General features: G+C 39.7%; 1 protein-coding gene across 1 annotated transcript in view; it reads left to right on the forward strand.

Annotated features, from left to right (window-relative positions):
• Nucleotides 1-25241, forward strand: part of MRPS27 (mitochondrial ribosomal protein S27) — a 120910-nt gene that overhangs the window by 11125 nt on the left and 84544 nt on the right. Inside the window, exons 3-4 of the mRNA XM_031966707.1 lie at nt 15983-16053; nt 20899-20957. Of these exons, the coding sequence (XP_031822567.1) occupies nt 15983-16053; nt 20899-20957 (130 nt within the window). The remainder of the gene's footprint in view (nt 1-15982; nt 16054-20898; nt 20958-25241) is intronic.

Raw genomic sequence — 25241 nt, forward strand, 5'->3', positions numbered from 1 at the left:
ATTCATTTTTGGAGCTCCCAGCCCAGGGCCCAGCCTCTTTGATGACTGAATAAGGGCAAACTAGCCCACGAAGGCTTCTCAAGCTAACCCTAGTCAATGCTTCATCTTCACAAACACCCAATTGTTTCCATCTAAGGCCAGAGTATTCTCTCCTTGCCCTTGAGATTCCCCATTCGGTACTTGATTGGTCGGTCATTTTTTGCCCCCATTTCCACTTCTTGATCTGAGCTCAGCAATCAAATCAATAGTACGGTTGCTTCTGGAAAGAATCTCCCCGTGTAGATCAGTTAGCCATCCCTGTGATTGCTCAGGTCAAAGAACCTTTCCCTGGCTGCCGCCTCTTAGGCTTGGAGCCCTGGGCCTGGCCAGATCTGCCTCGGACCCTCGATCGGCTCTCTGACATTGGTGAAGCCGTACAGTTTCTGCTTGCCTCAGCCTCCTCAACTATAAGATGAGGCTCATCACAGCCCCCACGGCCCAGGGTCGTTGTGAAGATCAGCTGGGGCGCAGTCTTTGGCGCGCAGTAAGTAAGCGCTTAGTCAGCCTTTTCTTTATTCCCTAGATAGTTCTGTCCTCACTGTGTGTGTGCGTGCACGCGGACATGTGCGCGCATGTACGCGCACGCGCACATCCGTGAGTTTTAGAGCGCGCTGCGGTTTTCTTCCAGCCTTTCCTCTCCGTTTTTCCGTGGCAGTGATTCATGGTCTTCCCTTCCCTCGCCCCCATCTTCAGCCAACGAGTGTCTGAAGTCAGAAGAAATGGTCGTATGCATTTAAATGCCCACTGAGACCAGAGGAGGTGCAGCCAGTTCACAGCGGGCTGTACTGGGCCTTGAGCAATGAGCCCGTTTGAACTAAGCAGCGAAATGCTGAGGCTGACCACTGCGGGAGTCGCCGAGTCTGCGCCGAGCTAGCTGAGGGGGGCGCTGCCCCCGCCGTCCCCTCCGCACCACCCCCCGCCCCCACCCCCCGACCATCCCCCCAAAGCGGGCACTCGGAGGGCCGACAGAGAATCCCCCAACTCTACGTGCGGCCGCAACGGCTCTGGTTGTGAATTTCCCCCCCTTAGGCAAAGCCCGAACCAGCTTGTCTGCGGGTCGGCTCTTTAAAACACCGAGTTTTAGAGTTCTCCCGTTAGGGAGGGCCCTCCGAAGGCTGGGCGGCCAGCTCCTGGGGGCGGGCAGTAGGGGGCAGTGTGGGAGCAAGGCTTAGTCTCTCAGCCACCCCGTCGGCTTCTCGGGAGCAGGCCGAGCGGACCTTCTGTGACGCGGGGGCAGGACCGCCCCTGGCTTGTGGCAGCCTGTGATTGGGCCGGCGTGACCCGGAGCACGGGGAGGCGTTCGATGCCATTGGCTGAGCCGGCGGGCGAGGTGGGAGGCACCCACTCACGCCATCCGCAGGCGGAGGAGACGGGCAGGGGAGGGCTGTTTGTGGGTGGTCCCTCCCTGGCTCGTGAGCGAGAGCTCCGGGGAGGATCCTCAGCGGTTCTGCGCAGGAAACGCCGGCTCCTCCATGCCGGCTCCTCCATGCCGGCTGTGCGTGACTTCCTTGGCTGAGGTCGGGGACCTCCTTGCTAGGTGGCCCTAACCCCGGGGTCAGCCTGAAGGAGGTCCGCCTTTCCGCCTGCTGGTCGGTGGGGCCTTCAGTGTGTGTAGTGTACAAGGGCTACGCGTCCTCCCAGGGGCTACGCGTCCTCCCAGGTGCAACGCGGCCTACGGCTGTGCCGCCTGGCCAGGCCTAGCGCCTCTCTGCAGCTGTTTGATGAAAGCTTGTGGACCCTTCACACTGCTGACATGCCCGTCGTGCTTCGGCCGGTGCAGTTGTGGGCGGGGACCGCGCAAGGCTTTGCTGTCGTCATCTGGGTAACCTGGCCTTCCAAAAAGGAATGGCGCCCTACCTGTCAAGTGAAGCCGTGCTTGTGAATGCCCGGCACAGGGCCCGGCACGCGGGAAGTGCTCCGAGTGCGCTTCTCGGCCTTCGAGGCGCCCTGCTCCTGGCAAGCGCACGCTGCCCTCCCCCCGCCGGGGGTGCCCTGTGCTTGCCGGCCTTCGCTCCTGTGACTCGGTCGCTCCCGGGGTGACTGGGGAACGGAGGGGTGAATGCGTAAGCAGATGAGTAGGGGTGGCGAGAGACAAGAGTACTCCGCGAGAGAAGGATCCACCTACGTGTGACCAGTTTGTTATGGGGTTCCGAGTTACAGGGCAGACCTTGTAGGTCCTCGTGCAGTCCGCAAAGGGTGACGGCATTTAGAGCAGAGCAGCAGAGCGTAGCCCTTGTGGGACTGCCTCTGGCTGCATACACGCTGTTAGTTACTCCATTCTCTTGCTGGCTGCAAACTACTTAGGTGCTTTGAAACTTGCCTCTTCATCCTCCACCTTTCCCTTTGGATCGGCATTTTTCAGTCTGGCTTCACCAAGCATCGGGATAGCTGCTGCTCATGGCTGATGGCCTAGGGAAGGAAGGTTGAGATAATGATTATGTGAAAACAATTAAGGCTGACCCAGAAAAAGGATCCAAGCGATGTTACCTTCTAGTTGATGCAGGTGGCTGTAAAACCCACTAGGAAGGGGAGGGCAGAAGGATGTCTCTGTTTGGCTCCAGTTTATCAGCAGCTCAAGCGGAGAGTTCCCGAGGGGCTGAGCAAAGCTTAGGTGTTTCAGCATAAGGCAGGAGGCTTGGCGACCAGAGGCAGAAAGGAGGTGGGAAAAGAAACTGGGAAGAGAAGGAAGCAAGGCCTCTGGCGGAGGCTGTCGGCAGTTGTCCCCTGCTGATGCCATGTTTCCTGAAGGCAGCTGCAGGGGTGCTGTTGGCCAAGACCTCTTCCCTCCTTTTCTGTGTTTGACTCTGTGAAGTCAGATGAAGCCTGTGGACCCTTCTTAGAACGTCTTTAAATATGTCAACACGGAGGATTAAAATAAAAACTAATTATGTAGAAACTTTTTTTTTGAGTCCCAGATTCAGAATCCTTAATCTAGTCCAGCTCTTATAGTTTACAGATAAAGAAATGGAACTTTAGGGCAAAATTTTTTGCCCAAGGACACGTAGCTGGTTAGCAGAAGAGTCAGGAATGAAATCCAGTTTCTTCAAATACCAAATCTATTATTTCTACTCTTACTTTTCCTAAGAACTGTTTTTTTCTGAAATCCGCATAAATAGTCAAATGCCTATTACTGTGCCATACTCATATCCATTAATGTTATAATAATACAATAAATATTAGTAATATTTAAATTTGGGAGCCAGTCAGGGTTAGATGACTTGCCCAGGATCACACACTAGTAATTATCTGAGTTGGAACAACATTCTGTTGAATATACTCTTTCATACCAATCCAACAGGAAAGGGCTTTGGAAATTCCTCACCAGAATTCAAGCAAACAACCTCAAATCCTTGAAAGCCCTTGACATCAGGACCTTCCCTTGGGATCTTTTTTAGATAAATACAAATCTAATCCCACTATGAGAAGCTTAAAAAGCCATTACAGTTGCTACGTTGAATTTGGGTTTTATTTTATTTAAACTTACTTATTTTAAATGCACATTGCTTTCTGAATCATGTTGGGAGAGAAAAATCAGAACTAAAGGGAAAAACCATGGAAGGGAAAAAAAAAAAAAACAGAAGAAATAAGTGAACATAGCATGTGTTGATTTATATTCAGTCTAATTATGTCTTTTTCTGGATGTGGATGGCATTTTCTGTCCAAAGTCTATTGGGATTGCTCTGAATCACCAAACCATTGAGAAGAACCAAGTCTTTCATAGTTGATCATCCCACATTTTTGCTGTTATTGCGTACAGTATGTATTCCGGTTCTGCTTGTTTCACTCAGCATTAGTTCATGTAAATCTTTCTAGGCTTTAGGATTTAGATTTTATTAAAATAGATACTTCTTACTGCACTACAGAGGAGTTAAAAAAAATTTTTTTTTGTTTGTACAAAGCATTCATTATATATATTTTCATTATATATGTTATATTTGTAAATAATGAATGCAGTGGTGAGAGATGGGTATATATTCTGAACAACAATGTTTTGCTACTTTTTTAAATTATAATGCTGCTAGTGGTTAAGAATGCTGAGACAGGAAAACCTGAGTTCATGTTTTGTCTCAGACACTTAGCAGGTGTTTCACCTTAGGCAAGTCATTTAACTTCTTTCTGCCTCAGTTTCTTCCTAAAAAAATGGGGGGAATAATAGCACCTGGAGACAGCCAGATGACTCAGTGGATAGAATGCTGTGCTAAAAGACATGAGTTCAAATTTGGCCTCAGATACTTAAGAGCCCTTTGACCCTGGGCCCAAGACCCACTTGACTTATCTTAATTGAATTACCTGGGTTACCTTGGACTAATCATTTAATGTCTTTGAGGTTCAATTTCCTCAACTCTAAAATGGGCATTAATATCACTTGTCCCACCTAGCCCATAGAATTGTGAGGAGGAAGTACTATCACAGCTATAGAAAAACACAGCATAAATGCAAAGTTTTTGGGGGGTTACACATTTTTTTTGTTTCCTTTTAGTAAAGAGTACTTCCTGACTTTTAGTTTCTGAGTTGATGGTGATTATGCCTGGCATTTAGTAGCTGCTTAATAAATGTATGTTAAGTGATTGATTATTAAATAGTGCTTTTGAGATTAAAATGGCATTTTCACTTCTTAAAGGGCAGAAACTAGTGAAAGTACCTTTGAACAACTTTTATTTAATCATGATACATCATTGGTTTAATGTTGATAAGTATTTCACAGTTATCTTCTGCTTTTGCAATTTACCTCCACTGACCTGACCAAGATCATATTATCTTAGAACATTCACTAGGTCAGAAACACTAGCCAGTTTGGAAATCTTAAATTTATAGAACTTAAAAAGCCATCAGTATAGCATCTTGAGAAAGACATCATTCTGTTAACAGAATAAACATAATGTTGTTATATATCATTGAATATACTGTATTATATAATGTATAATATGTGTATATTAGATATCATACATTATACATAATTATATGAACATATTAACGTATCTTTTGCATGCTTTTTTTTTTTTAATTAAAGATTTGGTAGATTGGATTTTCTAAAGCCCTTTCAAAAAAAATCATTATTCTCCTTTAAACAGAATCATCTGTAGCCATATCAGCAGTGCTGTATTTATATAAGCTATAGTTAGGACATTTCTTATTGTTTAGTCATTTTAATTTGTGTCTGACTATGACCCCTCTGGGACTTTTCTTGGCAGAGATAATAGAATGGTTTGCCATTTCCTTCCCCAACTCATTTTACAGATGAGGAAACCAAGGCAAATGGGGTAAAGTTACTTTTCCAGACTAGCACTCTATTTACTGCATTACCCAGTTGCCCTAACTGGGACATAGAAATAGTTTTTTTCATATTGAACATTTGAAGCCTTTGATTAGTAGGGTGTTACCACAGACTTATTTGAATTCAGAGTTGGTCTCTGGTCTCATCAGCTGAGATTCAAATATTCCTGTATCATTTCAGCTGTGGAGACCCTTGGCTAGCTGGGTTCATTTTTCACCTCTTACTCTTGAGGCACAATGGAGGCTTCCTACACCCTTCCCAAATTCTGTCAGTCCAATATTCGCATCTCTCTGACATCTGTTCCTCTCTAAGCCTTCCTGTTTGCCATCTGCTGCTACTCCTGGAGGTGACTGTGACTTTGCCTTGTGTGTGTCACCCTTCTGAGTTCTCATTCCAATTAGAATGGAACTGCTGAAGAATGTTTCCAAATTCTCCATTATCAAATCACTTTGTTATAAAGCTTCTGGCACATACACACACACAAAATCTGTGTTCCAAGTTTAACTGTGTAAGCTTTTCCAGCTTCTACCATTTACTTCTGGGCATGTTTTAGATCATCTGTAATTGCTTTTGTCTCTGTCTGTCTCTTTCTTTGATCTTCCTTTCTTTCTTTCTCTTTGTGTCTTTCTCTGTCTTTCCCCTCTTCCCTCCCTCCCTCCTTCTTTCCTTCCCTCTGTCTCTCTCCATCCCTCTCTCTGTCTCTCCTTTCTCCCTCTCTCTGTTTCTCTCTCTTTCTCTGTCTCTTCTCTTTCCCTCTCCCCCCCCATCTCTTTTCTTCTCTCTCCCTTCCTCTTCCTCTCTGTGTTTCTCTCTCTTTCTTATTCTTTCTCTCCCTCCTTCTCTCTTTCCCTCATTTTCTCCCTATCTCTCTGTTATCCCTCTATTTCTCATCTCTTTGTGTCTGTCTCTCTCTGTCTCTTCTCTTTCCCTCTCCCCCCCCATCTCTTTTCTTCTCTCTCCCTTCCTCTTCCTCTCTGTGTTTCTCTCTCTTTCTTATTCTTTCTCTCCCTCCTTCTCTCTTTCCCTCATTTTCTCCCTATCTCTCTGTTATCCCTCTATTTCTCATCTCTTTGTGTCTGTCTCTCTCTCTCTCTCTCTCTCTCTCTCTCTCTCTCTCTCTCTCTCTCTGCAAAGATAATACATGAGTGACTTGCCCAAAATCGCACAGCTAGTAAAAGTCTGAGATTTAAACACAGTTACTTCTGATTCCAGAAGTCTAACTAACCATCGTACCACCCAGCTACTCCAATTGCTTTTCTTCAGAGGACAAAAAAACCAAAACAACAACAAAACCAGCGGAGCAATAGCATCAGCTCAGAACAACAAATAATCCTCGTCCATTTTAGCTTCTTTAGACTTTCAGAATTCCAGGGAGCACTACTCAGTGGTCTCTATAGTTTATCACTTCACTAAAGTGTCCAAGAACCTTCAGGCTCATAAGGGTAGAGGTAAAAAATGTCTGGGTTTGAAGGTGCCAGAAGAGGGCCCACGTTTAAATCCCTCTCCTCCTTACCTATGCCAGTTAGCAAAGCAATTTTCTGTGGGGCTTCAATTTCTTCCTCTGTAGCATAAGGAGGTTGGGTAAGATATGACCTCTCTGGCCCTTGCCTTCCAAATATATATTAGGTGGTTGAGAAACAGTGTTTTGTAAATACATGAGAACTAGAGAGATATGAAATTATTTAGTAATTTTTTGTAGTTTCTAATGCTTACAGGAGCCCTTTCCCCTTTGCTGCTCTTCCTCATCACAATTTTGTCCTGGAGATCTTTTTTTTTTTTAAGATTATCATTAAAGCCTTGGTGATAACAAAAAGGATTTTTATTTCTGATGGGAAGTCTTCAGAATCCTAGAGATGGAGTTTAAATAGGTTATAGATAATTATTTATTTGAGCATGGTATTTTTTCTGTTATGCCCCTGTGGACTACTCTTAATGCCTGTTCATCAAAGGCATAGTTAGGCCACACTTACCCATCTTCGGGCACCAACCTGGATCCCACAGAGACAGATCACCAGGAGGTAGGGGTGAAGCGAAAGAGAACTTTATTCTTAGCATATATTTATACCCCCTTAAGGATCCGGGGGAAGAGGAGGTCCTCTAGGAACCAGGACAGGCAGGTCATAACGGGATTGGCCCAAGAAGAAGGAAGGAGGTGTGCTAAGCTTTGAGAGCACTAAGGAGGGAAATATGTAGTACCTGGGGTCAGACACCGCCTCCTGGGGCTATACCCCACCTCCACATAGGACTTGCCTGCACCTCAGAACCTCTTATCCCTCAGGTCCTCCCACAGGCCTTGAGCCATTCCTTGCTCCCAGAGGCTTTTTAACCCTTACATTTTCCAGTTAGTTATTTTCCTTCAATTTTAACATTTAGTAGTGTTCAATGGATCACATGGTATAGAGAATCTTTCAAAAATTGTAATGAGATTTTAAACTTTAATAGTTTACAGCTCTTTGAGATATATATGCTCTGTGTGAACAAACAGTATCACACACATTTAAGAACCTGGTATGTATAATGGGGCTAAGTACTGGAGGATATTAAAACTTGACATAAGACATAGTTCCTGTCTTCATGAAGTTTACAATCTAGTAGTGGGAAGGAGTGGGATATATAATATATATATAAAATAATATATAGTAAGTATATGAGAGAAGGGCAAGCAAGGTGATTAGATATCCAAGAAGAGAGAGGTCTTTGCCAATTGGGTGAGGTGGGCTGGGATTAGGAAAACTCCATGAAGGAGATGGCATTTAATTTGGACTTTACAATGCCAATACTAATTTAAAATGTGAAGAGGGATAGCAGAGAGAAAAGCCTGAGTGAAGCTGGAAAGATGGGAACAGTCAAGGCATGTACAGAGGATGGGTGGTAAGTAGCCCAGTTTGGCAAGAACCTGACATACATGGAGGGAAATAAAAATGAAATAAGGTTATACAGGAAATGGCCCACTGTATTGTGGAAGACCTTGAAAGGCCAAGGAAGCTTCTGTCACTCCTTTGCCAGTCTGGTGAAGTCTTTGGACTCCTTCTCAGAACAATGTTTTTATTTTTTTTTAAGCTGGAAAGTTCTTTTTTTTTTTTTTTTTTTTAATAGCTTTTTATTTACAAGATATATGCATAGGTAATTTTTCAGCATTGACAGTTGCAAATCCTTTTGTTCCAACTTTTTCCCTCCTTTCCCCCACTCCTTCCCCCAGATGGCAGGTTAACCAATACATGTTAAATATGTTAAAGTATAAGTTAAATACAATATATATACATACATGTCCAAACAGTTATTTTGCTGTATAAAAAGAGTCGGACTTTGAAATAGTGTATAATTAGCCTGTGAAGGAAATCAAAAATGCAGGCAGACAAAAGGGATTGGGAATTCTATGTAGTGATTCATAGTCATCTCCCAGAGTTCTTTCCTTGGGTATAGCTAGTTCAATTCATTACTGCTCTATTGGAATTGATTTGGTTCATCTCATTGTTGAAGTGGGCCATGTCCATCAGAATTGATCATCATATAGTATTGTTGTTAAAGTAAATAATGACCTTCTGGTCCTGCTCATTTCACTCAGCATCAGTTCCTGGAAGTCACTCCAGGCCTTTCTGAAATCATCCTGCTGGTCATTTCTTACAGAACAATAATATTCCATAATATTCATATACCACAATTTATTCAGTATTCTCCAATTGATGGGCATCCACTCAGTTTCCAGTTTCTGGCCACTATAAAGAGGGCTGCCACAAACATTCATGCACATACAGATCCCTTTCCCTTCTTTAAGATTTCTTTGGGATATAAGCCCAGTAGTGATACTGCTGGGTCAAAGGGTATGCACAATTTGATTGCTTTTTGAGCATAGTTCCAAATTGCTCTCCAGAATGGTTGGATGTATTCACAACTCCACCAACAATGTATTAGTGTCCCTGTTTTCCCACATCCCCTCCAACATTCTGCATTATCTTTCCCTGTCCTTCTAGCCAATCTGACAGGTGTGTAGTAGTATCTCAGAGTTGTCTTAATTTGCATTTGTTTGATTAATAATGACTTGGATCATCTTTTCATATGGCTAGAAATAAGAACAATGTTTTTAAATGCATAAAATAAAATACATAGAATTAATCAATCAATAAACATTTATTATCTGCTATGTTCCAGGAACTGTGCTAAGTGCTGCCTTATTAAAAAAAAATTAATTATATTGGAATAGTTATCAAAATATATATTTTTAAAAATCATTTTAAAAAATCACAGATAACCCCTGTTAATCCCTGTTTTAGAGAGTTTTGAGCACAGAAATGCTCTGACCATCTTTTTGGATAAGTTTAAATATTCTGGCTCTATTATGAAGATTTGGGAGGGGGGTAAGGGTGAAGTAGAACCTGTTAGGAGGAGAGGCTTTTACAAGTAGCCCATGAAGTTGGTGATGAAAGAATGTACTAGAGTTGTGGTAGCAGTAATAAAGAGGAAGAGATGAACAGGATATTGAAGAGATGGAATCAGAAGGGGTTGTGGACTGTTTAGCTTTAAGAGGTGGGTAAGAGAGAAGACCACTGTCCAAGATCACACCAAACGTGGAGATTGGGTAAGTAACACTCTCATGACAAGAGTGAAATCAAGAGCAATGCGTTTTGAGGAAAACAAAATTCACTTTTTGGGGGATTTGTGGAGATATCTGTCAGCTAGTGAGATGTATTTGTAGATATATAAGGACTGAGTTGTTGAGTTGTTCATCTGAGTATAAGTGATAATTGAAGCCCTGGGAGTCGATGAAATTGCCAAGAACGAGGGAGAGAAGAGGGTTGAAAACACAACCTTGGAGAGCTCCCATCTTAGAGGATCCTTAGGCACAGTATTAGCTCTTTCAACTACACTTTTACATAACAATAATGATTATGTTTCCTCTCCAACTTCCATACAACTGATTTTCTATGCCATTCAATTTGATATACAGCCATTTTCTGTCTTTTTCTTTAAATGTTAAATTATGTGTAATTCTTGTCTCCTTAATCATGAACCATGTCTTGGTCCATAAAGCCATAATCCTGTAACTATCCTTTACTACCTAGCACTGTTTTGGGCACCTGATAAATATTTGCTGAATCTTCATTATTAGCTTTGGTTTCTCTAAATAAAGCATTGATATCCTGACCTATGCTTCTTGGCACAATTATGTGAAGTCTTGTGAACAGATGGTCACTAATAGCTTCAGGTTTTGTCAGGGGGAAAAATGCCAGTTCAGTTTTTCTCTTTGGCTTTTGCTAGCCTCCATTCAACAATTATATGTATGATTGAGAGCTGAACTGTAAGGAAGGTTAAATGCCACAGAATTGACACTTTCAAATTGTGGTATTGGAGAAAACTTTTGGGGATCTTTTTGACAGCAAGGAGATCAAGTCAGTCAACACTTAAAAAATTTAATTCAGGCTATTCACTGAAGCATCAAATACTGAAACTGTAGTTTAAATACTTTGGCCACATAATGAGAAGACTACTGTATTAGAAAAGATCCTGATGTTGGGAAAGATTGAAAGCAAAAGGAAAAGGGGATGACAGAAGGTGAGATGAATAGATAGTATCATCGGAGTATTAAACATGAACTTGGACAGACTTTAAAAGATCGTAGAGAATAGAAGGCCCTGATGTGCATGGGGTCTTGACGAGTTGGACATGATTGAATAACATCATTCAGTAGTATTCTGTTTTTTTCAAATACATGTATATATAGTTTTCAACATTCATTTTTGTAAGACTTGGTATTCCAAGTTTTTTCTCCTTCCCTTACATCCCCTTCCCTAAGATAACAAGCAGTCTGATATAGGTTAAATATGTACAATAATTTTAAACGTATTTCTATATTTTGTCATGTTGTACAAGAAAAATCAGAGCAAAAGAGGAAAAACCACAAGAAAGAAAAAAACAAAGATGAAAATACTATGCTTCAAACCACATTCAGTCTCCATCTCCATCTCTAGATATAGATAGCCAAGATTATTGGAATTGTCTGGAAACGCCACATTGTTGAGAAGAGTCAAGTCCATCACAGTTGATCATCACATAATCTTGTTATTTCTGTGTACAATTAAACAACAACATTCATCAGTTATAAAGTTGGTGTGTGTGACTGATGAACCGAGTTATGAGAAAGTAACTAAGGTCAGAGGATCATACATTTTGACCTCAAAGGGACCATAGAGGTCATCTAGTCCAAGCCCCCTATTTTATAGATGAGAAAACAGACCCAGAGAGATTAAATAAGGATATAGCCTGGATGACCTAAATCCAGATTCAGCAGTCTTTCTGCCACGCCACATACCACTCCCATTGCAAACCAGACTTCATTGACCACTGGCAGCTCACTGACATCTGGAATCAAGACTAGAATTCCTTGAGTCGGAGTCCCAACGCCAGTGGTGCTGGACTGGCCTTTGAGTCTGGCAGCTGCTCTGCTATCTTCTCCAGTTCCCTGCCTCATTCATCATACCCAGCACTGTAACATTAGATTATTGGTTATAGACTATATTTAGAGGCAAATCTTGCTCTGACTTGCATTATGCTAATGCCATCCATCCTATACTGCAGCTGTTAGCTATCTAAAGAGAAAGCTTAGTTCCACTTGGCTGAAGTTTGCCATTGGTACAAACTAAAATAGTACCTTGAGTTACTTTACAAAGTGATCAGACAAGCCTCCTAAATTTAAAATGTTCCTTATACTTTTTGTTTTCTAAACCTTTCCAATGGCCCATTTGCTGCTATATTCAGAGATAATAGATTCCTGTGCTGTTCTATCCCTTTACATCCATATGCTTTGAGCAAATATGAAAGATTCCTCCCTTTATATTTCACACAATTAAATAGGACCACTCCTTTGAAAGTCATCTTGAAGAACTTTATTTTAGTTAGCATTCTAACCTCATTAATAGGTAAGTGCTCAAATTTAGCCATGTTAATTGGCCTTCTTATTCATGTTTAGGTTTTTATGGTTTTATTTACCTTTGAAATAATTTAATACTTGAATATTAAAAGAGTCACAAGAAAAGTTAATCTTTCTTATACCTTTCTAGCATTAAGAGTAATTTAATATTTAAACTTGTAACTTCCCTTTCACTTTTGGCTATTCAGTTCTGTAGAACTGTAGAATCTGCAAAATAGGGTTGGGGGGAGATTAGCATGAAATGCACCTTTCCAACCTTATTTCACACTGTTACCATCATACATTTTGAATTCAATTAACACTAGTTTTCTCCTCGCAACAACTTTCCCCTCCCCCCCAATTCCTCCTGCCAGCCGAACACATTGGCATTGGCTTTTGTGTGAAATTCCTTTTCCCCTGCTCTTCTAATCAGATTGAAAACCAGAAGAAACTATCCATGTATTTTTGCAGCTGATTCAGAGAAAAGGGGGAAGGGGCAGAGAGAAGGAATGCAAGAGAGACAGATCTAATATTATTTTAAGATGAATGTAGAGTACATTAAAAAAAAAGTGTCATGAATAAACCCCTTCAAAAGTGTGTGATTAATTTCTCTATTTCTTCTTTTACTAATAGAAAATACTGTTGCAGTTGTTGTTTTAAAATAAATTCTTGTTTTACAATTAATAGGATATATGATTTTCCTTGACACCTTACCAATTGGTCTATTACCTGTCACACTGATTTTTCTTTAAAAATGCATTTGATTAAGGTTCTTTTCTAATTTATAATCTTACCAAGGCCCTCTACAACTTATCTAATTTTCCACTTTGCTAGCTTATCGAGATGGCAAACCTGGAGCCAGGGAGATTTCAGTTCAAATCTAGCCTTACAACACTGTAACCCTGGACATATTTTTGACCTCTGCTTTGGTTTCTAAAGTTGTAAATCCAGGGTAACAGTAGCCCCTACTTCTCAAGGTTATTGTGAGGATAAAGTGGAATAATGTTTTTAAAGCCCTTAGTGTAGTGCCTGGCATATAGTAGGAGTTTAATAAATACCTTTTCCCTTTAACTCTTGTATTCTCAAAACCTCTTTCTTCTTACACAGCTAGCCTCAGATACTTACCAGCTGTTGTGACCCTCGTCACTTCACCTTGTTTGCTTCAGTTTCTTTATTTGTAAAATGATCTGGAGAAGGAAATGGCAAAAATTGGCCAAAAAACCCCCCAAATGACATCATGGGAAAGTCACCACTGAAAAACAACTAAACAAACAAACAAAATCCAATGATAGCCCTACTTCCACTCTTAGATAGGTAACTTGCTACTTTATTGTGGGTTTTTTTTTTTTTTTTTGAGGCCATCTGATGTTAACTCTCCCTGCTTATCCTATAGATGTTCCTCTTATCACTTCCCAAGCCCTTCTTTCTTCCTGTCTCTAGGGTATTCCTTTCACAGATGTTACTATTTGTACTCTTAAATTCTCCTTCCCTCTCTCACATGGATCATTTTCTCTCCGTTGGTTCTTTGCCATTTGTCTTCAAACATGCTTCGGTTTCCCCACTTTCCCCCAAAGTCTTTCAATCTCAACAGTTACTGATTCCTCTCCTCTATTCCCATCACAATCACACTTCTTGAAAAGGTATTCTAGACCTGATACCTCCTCTTCATCTCGTAATCTGACACCATTTCCCACCTTTCTGCTGAAGTCATTCCCTCAGACATTGAATGTTTCCTCTTCGTTGCCAAATCCTTTGAGGACTTTTTGGTTTTATTTTTTCAGATCTCATTTGCCTCAGCCACTCTGTAGCATTCGTTACTGACCTCCTTTGACTTCAGAGACTGTCTACACTGTCCTGATTCTTCCTCTCTGATAACCTGTTCTCTCTCTATTTGATTGGTCCTTTTCCTTTTCCCAAACCTTTAAAAGGTCCATTCTCTATTTGGAATTAAGAAGATATGGTTTCAGATCATTTCTCTCATATTCATCAGCTGTGTGGATAGTGGGCATGTGCTTAATTTCTCTGGACTTCAGTTTCTGCATCTGGCCATTGGGGAAAATGAAACCACTTGTTCCTATCTTATAGGGTTGCAAAGATAATGTACATGAAGTCAACTTTAAAGCACTGCTTTTTTTTTTTCTTAAATCTGTCATCCTCATCATTATTTACATCCTTTTCCTTGGCAACTCATTCCCTCCCACAACTTCAGGGATCTGTTCTACCTAGATCATTACCAAATCTTTCAAGATCCAGGCCCACATGTCCATCTGTCTACAAGGTGCCCATTCTCATCTGGATATTCTTCCTGCAGCTCAAACAAAACACATCTGAAACCAAAGATTTCTCCCTAAGCTTGTTTCTCCTGATTTCCTTGTTTCTCTGGGACACCAATTTCCCATGTCTGAAGTCTTTATATTGTTTCTTCTTTACCGCCCATATCAATATCAGTATCAAAAAAGTTCTCCCAGTTTTGCCTCAGGTCTGTCCCCCCTCTCTCTTCCCACTCTCAAATAACTTTGGACCATGCCTCTTAACTCCATGCTTGGAAGAATGCCATAGCTTTCCATTAGAGGCAGCTGTCATTCTGGTGCTCCCTTAGTTCAGGTTCTACTTGGGGATAAAATAAGGCACTCGAAAACCATTGAACCATTAGCACAAAGAGGTTCACTTTGCCTTAACACAACGAGAATATGTAACAAGTATACAGGTAACTAAGTACCTACTCTGGATGTGTCTCCCCCATCTCCATGGAAACATGTCTGGTCATCCAAGCAAGAGATAGTGATGGACATAGGGACTCATGTGATCTTCAGAAAGTCACTGAGTTAGAATGAAGACTTTTTAAATTTTTCTTAGAGAAAACTAAAGCCTTATGGAAAGAAGAAAAGAGGAGAGACTTTGGCCTGTTCTATGTGATTGATAGAGGCCATTGCAAGAAAAGCTGGTTAAGCTACACCCAGTGAAAGAACACTGGGAAATGAGAGTGAACCACAACATAGCATTTGTACTTTTTCTGTTGTTGTTTGCTTGTATTTTTGTTTTTCTTCCCAAGTTATTTTTACCTTTCTAAATCTGATTTTTCTTGTGCAAAAAGATAACTATATAAATATGTGTACATATATTGTATTTAACATATACTTTAACATGTATGGGACTGCCTGCTATCTAGGGGAGGGGGTGGAGGGAAGGAGGAGAAAAGTTGGAACAGAAGTTTTGCCAAGGGTCAATGTTGAAAAATTACTCATGCAAATGTTCTGTCAATAAAAAGCTATAATAATAAAAAAAAGAAAAGCTGGTTAATAATTAGTTTTCACCAGCCTTCCTAATAAATTTTCCCACCTCTATCTATTCTCTTCCCTTTTTCCCCAATCAATTAATCAATAAGCATTTATTAAGTGTCTGCTCTGTGCTGGGCAGTGTCCACATTTGCTTTCTTTGGATGTAATCACTCCCTTGCTCCAAACTCTATATTCTTATATTCAGTGCTTGCAATAATTTGGTACCAGCTGGGTGGTACAATGGATAAAGGGCTGGAATCTGGAAAACCTGCATTCAAATCTGACCTCAAATTCTTATTAGCTGAGTGAGTCCAGGGAAGATCACCTTGTCTCATTGGCAAAATGAAGCTAATAACATTCTCCTCAAAGGTGTTGGGAGGATATACATGAAATAAAATATGGAAAAGGTTTTTGCAAGCTTTAAGAGAGAATCTAAATGTTAGCTATATTATTTTTTAACTAAATTGAATTTTTGTGTTTTCACAGCTGACCTGGCCTCCTTAATGGATAGAACCTATGAGAAAAAACTGCCTGTCAGTTCTTTGACAATTTCACGGGTAGGATTTCTTTTTAACCTTAAAAGTTATTCCTCATGTAAATGACTCAGTGTAAATGAGGGGCAATATAGGTCCTTGAAAAAAAGACAGCATCAGTCATTAAACCCTTATTTGGCATCTACTATGTTCCTGGCCCTACTAAACTTTGAAGATACAAAGAAAGGCAAAAAGCATTTTCTGTTGGAGAACTTAATAATCTAATTGAAGAGACAACATGAAACAAGTATCTACAAATAGGGGCAACTGGTTGGCACAGTGGATAAAGCACTGGCCTTGGAGGCAGAGGGACATGAATTCAAATGCAGACTGAGATACTTGACACATACTAGGTGCACTGCAAGTCAGTTAAACCCAATTGCCTCTAGGGGAAAAAAAGAATTAGGTTTCCAAATGCATAAAATAAAACACATAGGACATTTATTTATCTTCTAATGTTACAGGAAAACTGGTTCAAATCCAGCCTCAGATACTTGTAAGTGTATTAACCTGGGCATGGCACTTCACTCAGTTTGCTTCACTTTCCTCATAGTTAAATGAGCTGGAGAAGGAAATGGCAAATCAGCCCAATGTCTTTGCCAAAAAAAAACCCCAAATGGGGTCACAGAGAGTCAGACGTGATTGGAAGCAACAAACAAGTTAGAGGATAAATTGGAGATCACCAGCAAAAGGAAGGCACTGGGATTAAGGCATGTTTGGGAAGGTTTCCTGTATTAGGCGGGATTTTATCTGAGACTTGAGGGAGGTCAGAAGGTCACGATGAGAAGGGAGAACAGTCCAGGTACAAACCTTTATATTGTTTGTCGAAACTTTATTGTTGGTTAGAGAAACATTTTTCATTCCTTAAATATGGGGGTGGGAGAGAAGGAGAAGCTATCTGAGGGCTGACTGGAAGCAGGAGCAGTTCCTCCTCTGGCATAAACAAGCTGTGTGACCCTGCTTTTGTTCAGTTGTTTTTCTGTCTTGTCTGACTGCTCATGGCCCCAAGTGGGGTTTTCTTGGCAAAGATACTGGAGTGGTTTCCCATTTTTTTCTCCAGCTCATTATACAGATGGGGACTCTGAGGCAAAAAGGGTTAAGTGACTTGCCCAGAGTCACACCTGAACTCTGGGCTCTCTGACTCCAGGCCTGGTGCTCTATCCACTCTGCCCCCAGCTTCAAGTCCCTTAATCTCTCAGGGCCCCAGGCAATTCTGCAAACTGCTGAGAAGGTGGTAATGAGCAAATTCAGGAGAAGTTTCTTCATGGGAGCCCTCTTTAACAGCAAAATCTCAACCCCAGTCTAAAAACTTAATTAAACAAAAATTAAAAATGGTAGGAGAATCATTATGGAGAATTTACTAGTTCTGGAGTCAGAAAACTTGGATTCATAGCCAGGCTCTGTGTGTGTGACTTTGGGCCAGTCCCTTAGCTTTTCTTAACTTCCCTTTTCCCCTTTTATAAAATGAGAGAATTTTACTAGATATTCCTGACAGCTCTAAATTTGATGACATAGAATTTGCATTTTTTAAAAATATTATGACTCATAGGAATGGCAGTAATGTCATGATTTATTCTTTTAAAATTTTTCCTAAACTCTGGTTTTTATAAAATATGGGCTTTTAAAAAATTGTTTATATCCCTTAGAAAAAAAACAATTTTTGTAAGTGGAAAGGACTGTAAAAATGAAAGTTTGCATTCTTAAATTATTCAAAATAACTCTTGAAAACTAATCTCTCTTCAGTCTTTTCCCTCTTTGAGCCATCTTCCACAAGGGACAGAGAGGGAAAACACATTTATTAAGCTGGGTGGCAGAAAAATTAAGAGTGCCAGGCCTGATGTCAGGAAGACTCATCTTCCTAAGTTCAAATTCAGCCTCAGACACTTACTGTGTGAACCTGGGCAGATCAGTTCATCCTGTCTGCCCCAGTTTTCTCATCTATTGAATGAGCTGCAAAAGGAAATGGCAAACTCCTCTAGTATCTTTGCCAAAAACATCTAAAATGAGGTCATAGTGAGTTGGATATGAATGAAAAAGCACCTATGATGTGCCAGACAGGACACTAAGGGCTTTACAAATTTTTTCTCGTTTGAGCCTTACAACAACCTGGGAGGTAGGCACTATTATTCTCATTTTACAGTTGAAGAAACTGAGGCAGACAAAGATTAAATTACTTGCCTAGGGTCTCATAGCTAGCACATGTTTGAGGTTGGATTTGAACTTGGGCCGTCATGATTTCAGGTTTAACACTATCTGTCACACCACTAGGTGACCAGTTAGTATTCTTAAACAAGACTGACCATGACACTTCCTAGCTCAAAAACCTTCAGACTCCTTTATTGCCTCCAGGATAAAATACAGGCTTTTCTGCTTGGCCTTTAAAGTCTTTCATTATTTGTCTTCACCTTTAACCTTTTAACTTTATTTCCTCTCTCCCGCTCCCTTTCCTATGCTCTGGTCTGATAGAAGATGAAACGCTGAGTTCATAAAATAGCTATCTCCATTCCTTCAAACTCCAACAAGAATTCTCCTGCTCTCTCTCCCCAGCCAGACTCTCATGCCAGGAATCCCCTCCTCCTCAATCCTGTTGTACAGTAGCTTCCTTCCAGATATCATGTTGGTACTCTTCCTGTCCAAGTCCTTCCTTGTCCACTTAGTTATTATTACTGTCTCCCTGTCTCCCTTTTTAAACTTCCTTGTATATACTTGTCTACATACATGAGAATGTAATCTCCTTAAAAGTAGGGATTGTTTTATTTTTGTCTTTGGACACCCATTATCTGTCAGCACTTAGTCTTGAATTAGTAGTAAATGCTTACTAAATGTTTGCTAAATTGAATGGGACTGAAAGTGTACCTAAGTAGGAATTCAAAGACCCTAGGCTTGGTTTTATTTGTGCTGTGATCTTGTTATGTAATCTCAGGAATCTTTTAGATTTTCTGGGACTGCACATAATGATTCCTGCTACAATGAGATGCTAGATGAAAGAGCACTTTGCATGTGTATGAAAGGTTTAATTTTTTGCAAAGTGGAATCAAGGCTCTTAACCTGGGGACGGGAACTTTTTTTTTTTTATTGTGATAGTTGTATTTCAATATAATTGTGGGTCGTGTTTTTTTTTTTTGTAATTCTATATTTTGATTCATTTAAAACAGTTCATTTCTATCTAAGATGGGGTTCAGAGGTATCCTCAAATTGCCAGAGGAATTAGTCATATAACAGAGATTCAAAAAGATCTAGTAGAAGGGAAAAAAAGGTAAAATGTGGTTCCTTTGCACTTTTCTCCTTAATGCTTCCTGTGAATTCTAAGTTTAGCAGGGAAACAGTCTGGATAGTCTTAGAGAATCTCAGAGACAAGAAGGGATTTGAGGGACCTTCTACTGATCTCTTGCCTATCATTGGAAGGGAGAAGACAAGTGAGTTAGTCTGTGAGATCCCTGATGCTACTAGGAAAACTCTCCTTTCCTCATTCACCTACTTCCCAACTCCTGGCTCTTTCTGGCTTGCATAATTTTTTCACGAGCATCTCCTATTGACCCTGATTCTCTTGCTCCATGTTCCTTTCTAAAAATCTACACTAAAGGGCGCTTTACAGACCTTTGACAAAGCAGCCTAGAAGCCATAGTGTGAGAAATGATGGAGAACAATGCTATGTTTCCACAGATGTCATGATGTGACTATAAAGATAACAAATTGGAGGGAGAGTCAAATCAGTGGTCTATTCGTGGTCAGCACAAGTGCTTATAGTCACAAAAGAATTTATTCAAACAGAAAATCAGGATGAAGGGAAGGGTTAAAACATCTCCTACCAATCATCTTTTGAGTCAAGGAACTGGCTAAACATAAAGTTTTTGATAGGAGACTCAGGCCTAAAACTGGCTAATATCAGTGGGCATCAATGACAGAATATAAGCTTTTTACAAGCACCCATGCTTAAAGAACCTCTTGTATATTAACTGACATACCAAGAGGGTGGAATTAGTTGCCATCTTTGAACATGGTAAGGAATCATATTAAGCAATGACATGTGAGACTTCTTTAAGGTCTCTTCCTTAGAGGAGAAGGTGGAGAGAAGGAGGAAGAGGTAGGATTGGGGCAGGATTACAAGATTTAATTGTTGGCTTTGATATTTGTCAGTGTGTGGGTAAACTATGGAGTTTTCACACCTACTTCTGTAGGAGTGTATTAAAAAGTTTAAACTGCTTCACTTATCTTGAGTCTGTTTACTCACTGCACCTTTTTTGAGGTTCAGAATATTATTTCTCGCACCATATTGGGCCCACCTGAGATTTTTGTTGTTAAAAAATTCTTAAACATAATTAGCAACCATGAGCTAGTAAATCAATAGAATATAATAATGTCAATAGCGCATAATAAGTCATTTTTCAGTCATGTCCAACTCTTCTTGACCTCTGGTTGGGATTTTCTTGACAAAGATACTAGAGTAGTTGCCATTTCCTTCTCCAGCCTATTTTACAGATGAGGAAACTGAGGTAAATAGGATTTAGTGACTGATCCAGAGTCACACAACTAGTAAGTGTTTGAGGCCAGATTTGAATTCAGCTCTCCCTGACTCCAGGGTTGATGCTCTCTCCTAATGGTTCCCAGAGCTTTTCCAGTACAACTGTTTATTATCTTTTTTTTTTTTTTTTTAAGTAACTTTTTATTGACAAAACCCATGCCAGGGTAATTTTTTACATTATCCCTTGCACTCACTTCTGTTCCGATTTTTCCCCTCCCTCCCTCCACCCCCTCCCCCAGATGGCAAGCAGTCCTATATGTTAAATATATCACAGTATAAGTGTTTATTATCTTTAAAGCAAATGTCAATCTGTCCTCACCTGAAGTTTTCATTTTTTCTTTTCTCAGTTCGTGGACAACATTTCATCCCGAGAAGAGGTAGACCATGCTGAATATTACCTTTACAAGTAAGTTTTTTTTTTCCTGCATTCATATACTTGAGCTGATCATGAGGCTCATTTGTTTCTAAGCTGCTGGTGCTTTGTCAAGTGATGTAATCCTTTGAAGAGTTGGGCTAACCACTGTGTTTGGTGAAAGGCCCTATCCCAGCATGGCCTTTTGACTACTCCATTCCTCAGTTTTCTTTAACTATCAAAAATATATTTAAAATATACCTTGCAAGATGAGGAGGATTATGCTCTTCCTAGGAAAGGACAGTAATGAGATTAAGCTCATTTACTATTCCTTTTGTCAAACCCAATCACTATTTTCATTTTTTTTTTTTTTGGCTCTGGATTACTAAGGCTCCAACTCTTACATACTTGATTAAATTATTATCCTTCATAATAAAACTATAGTCTAAGCAATTTTATTTATAGGCAATGCCCCAAGCAGTTCAGGCAAGGATGCTAAAGAAACTATATAGAAACATTAATGGATGCTTGGGGGTTGGCAATTATCTTGTTTTGGGGGAAATTTTAAAGCTGTTTTGTAATGTTCTCTCTAAAATGTAATGTTTTCTGTTGAGGTTTTCTTGGGGTCTTTGGAGGCAGCCTTCATTTCAGTTCAATCAGTAATCACTACATAAGTAGCCAGGGGTTAAAGTCCAAATCCTTTATTATCTCTTTCAAAAGCTTGTCTCCTTTCCTGGGGCTTGGTTAGCTTTCTTAGAGGCCTATCTCTCTCCTTGGTTCTGAGAGCTTCCAGTCCTTTGCCTTCTCTCCCAATCTCTAAATCTCCCTGGCTGAGGCTCCTAGCTTATATGCTCTACACTAGTATAAACCAATCATTATATCACTAGGAAGCCATTTGTTGTAGGATTAAATCAATGTTAAACTAGATTTAACCATTGTCTCCTCAATTCCACTTAGTACCTTGTTTCAAGTTCTGACCCATACAGTATTTCTAGCCAATTTATGGCCAATTGGACTAGAGGAGATTCTGTATGATTAAGAAATTTTTTGATTTAATGCCGTCTGTGGTTATTTTGGTTCATCTGTGCATTTATCAACATGTAGCTTTTGTAGCCCTCACTGAGGGAGGTTAGAGGCAGAGAATTGCAAAATTTGTTTTAGGAATGGTCATCTCCTGTGCTTGATAGAGTGATAGGCCATAGTCTTAACACCGTCCTTTGCTCTAGACATAGTGGAAGAAACTTAAGGTCATTAAGTCACAAGGCAATGTGACTAATATGGAGACATAAAATGAATGAACAAATACAAATATAGCAGGGAATGTGTTTACTATGTAAAAACTATTCTTTTTAACTTTTTTCATGGTTATCCATGTTATATCTTTTCCTCTAAACCTGATTTATTTTTGACTTGTTAAATGAGGAAGTTCCAGTTCTTAAATTATATTAAAATAATTTGTTGCTTAGTTAAAAAAAAACAAACAGGTAGCATTAGCAATAGAATGTTTATCTTGTAATAGCAACATTTATATAGAATTTTAAGATTTTCCAAGTGTCTTACAAACATATTCTTTGATCCTCATGTCAACCCTTTAGTATAGATATTATTATTATATATTGTTATATTTTAATAAATTTTTATCCTTTTTGTAGATAATAATGATAGAATATAGAAGTGTAAATTTATAATATGCTTTAAAATGTTATCTCATTTTGTTCTCACAACTGACCTGTGGAGTAGCTGCTATTATTATCCCCATTTTACAGTTGAGGAAAATGAGGCAGATAGAGGTTAAGTGATTTGACCAGTAAGAATGAGCCCAAATTTGAAATCGACTTCCCCCAACTCCAGTTCTCAGTCTACTGTGCCACTTTTTGTCTGAACAATGAATATAATTTAAATTAGGTCGTGTTATGATGCCAATATGTTGATCCATGACTGATATGTGAGTTGCTCTGGAAGTAGTAATTTAATTTAATTTTTCCTTTGTTTAGAAGAATTGCACATATTTAATCTCTAGTGAATTGCTTGCTGTACTAAAAAAATTATTTTTCTTTGACTCAGAACCACTAACAATTGCTTAAATTTATAATCAGTGATGGTAAAAAAACCAAACACATATTTTCATAGCACCCTGCTGTTTACAATGTACCATCACATGGATCATGTTGTTTGATTGATCTGATGTTCATTGTTAGGGATTAAGCTCCCTGGGAGCAAGAACTGTCCAATTTTTGGTCTTAGTATTGCCTCACACAGTGACTGGGACATCATAAGCAATTAACAAATGTTTGGTGACTTATTTGATCGAGTCCCCTTGGAGTGTGAGTTTAGATATTCAGATAGACAAAAGTAGAGAGGGGAAGTGATAATCTGTTTTAGGAGAGAGGTTTTCACGTGATTTTAAGTTCTAAAAGTTGACTGTTTGAACAACACCACAAGGTCAGTTCCCTTGCACATTCCCCTAGAATGGGGTACAGTGGGATGTTACATCAGCATGTTTAGAAAATGTGCTTTGAAGATTCTTCAGGGGCAGATTAAAACCAGGAAAGGCTAGAGTCATGGGTAAGAAATGAAGGAGAACAGGGATAGAATAGAGGGTTACATCTTAATGCCAAAACCACAATGCCACAATCCAGTGCACAATCCAAGGATGACAGTGAGCAACTAATTCAGCAGTATGCAGAAAGGAACCAACAAAAATCAGTGAAACTAGGATGAAAAGAGAAACTGCCAAATGAGGAAAAGAAATATTTGCATCAAAGATTTCTGGTAAAACTTGTATACAAGATAGCAGAGAGGCGTTGGGCGTATACTGTTGGCCTGAGTCAGGACAGACCAGATTATGTTCTATCTACCACTGACACATAGTGGATATCTGACCCTGAGCAAGTCACTGCCCCTCTCAATGCCTCTGGTAACTCTAAGACTAATAACTGGTGGAAGGAATTTCCTCAATGGCAACTCCCCACACTGGTGAAGGATAGGTCTCTTCCCGCCTATCCCAAAATGTTGGGAATTCACCCTGTTAGATAAGACCAGTTGACATATTGCCAAAGGTTAGGAATAGTTGTTCAATTGTTTTCGGTCATGTCTGACTCTTAGGGACCCCATTTGGGGGTTTTCTTGGCAGAGAGACTGGTGATTTACCATTTCCTTCTACAGCTGATTTTACAATAAGGAACTGAAACAAACAGGATTAAGTGACCTGCTTAGGATCACACAGCTATTAAGGGTCTAAGATTGCATTTGAATTCTGGTCTTCCTGACTCCAGGCCTGTTGCTCAATCTACTGTTTTACTTAGCTGCCCAATATTCATATATTTCTTTTAAAACAAGTTTTTAATGATTTTTTTGTTGTTGTTACAATACATGGCTTAGTATGGTAAGAGTGGAAATCAGGGTATAGCAGAGTCTAAAAACAAAACTATCAATAAACCAAAAACAGAGATGGTTTTTTAAACTAGAATGCTGATCATGACATTCCCTACAAGAAGGTTATTGATATTTAAAGTTACTTTCTTCCCCATCCACTGCCATGAAATTTGATGAATTCATTCTGCAAACACAGATACAGTTCATTTTACAGTTTCCCTGTCTGATTTGCAATGTCATTTTAATTCAATCCTAATAATAATATAGGCAGCATTTTTGAACATGGTAAATGTTTCCTGTTTTAATAACTAAACTCCTGGATTCCAACATGAAGCAAAATGGATAGGTCTAGTGAAGTAGTTAAATATTTTAAATTTATATACATTTATTTTATTTTGCTCTCCAACTTGGGATTTATTAGGATGAAGCTGTGGCATTTTGGTATTATTAAACATCATAAATTCCTTTTAAATTTATTTATTTATTTTTGGGTCTTTTTTTAAATTTTGAGTTCCAAATTCTCTTCATCCCTTCCACCTCCTTCCCCACCCACTGAGAAGACAAGCAATATGATTTCAGGTATATGTGGGAAATCATGCAAAACATATTGCCATCTTAGCCATATTGAAAAAAAAATCTTAAAAATTAAGTGAGAAAATTATACTTTTATTTGCACTCAGTTTGTCTTGTTTTCTCTTGGAGTTGAATAGCATTTTTTCATCATGGGTCCTTCAAAATTGTCTTTCATCATTGTATTGGTCATAGTAACCAAGATTTCTACAATTGATCATCATTACAACTTTGCTATTACAAAGCTTCTTTTATGTGAGATAATTTCCCTGTTTACCTTTCCTTCCCTCTTCTCTCACTGCATCCGTTTTTCAAACCCCTTCATTTTTTTCCATATTATTCTAACACAATTAACTCACACTCATGCCTTCTATCAATGTAGATTCCTTTTAA

This window comes from Sarcophilus harrisii, chromosome 1 (assembly GCF_902635505.1).
Source record: "Sarcophilus harrisii chromosome 1, mSarHar1.11, whole genome shotgun sequence".
Taxonomy (NCBI): Eukaryota; Metazoa; Chordata; class Mammalia; order Dasyuromorphia; family Dasyuridae; genus Sarcophilus; species Sarcophilus harrisii.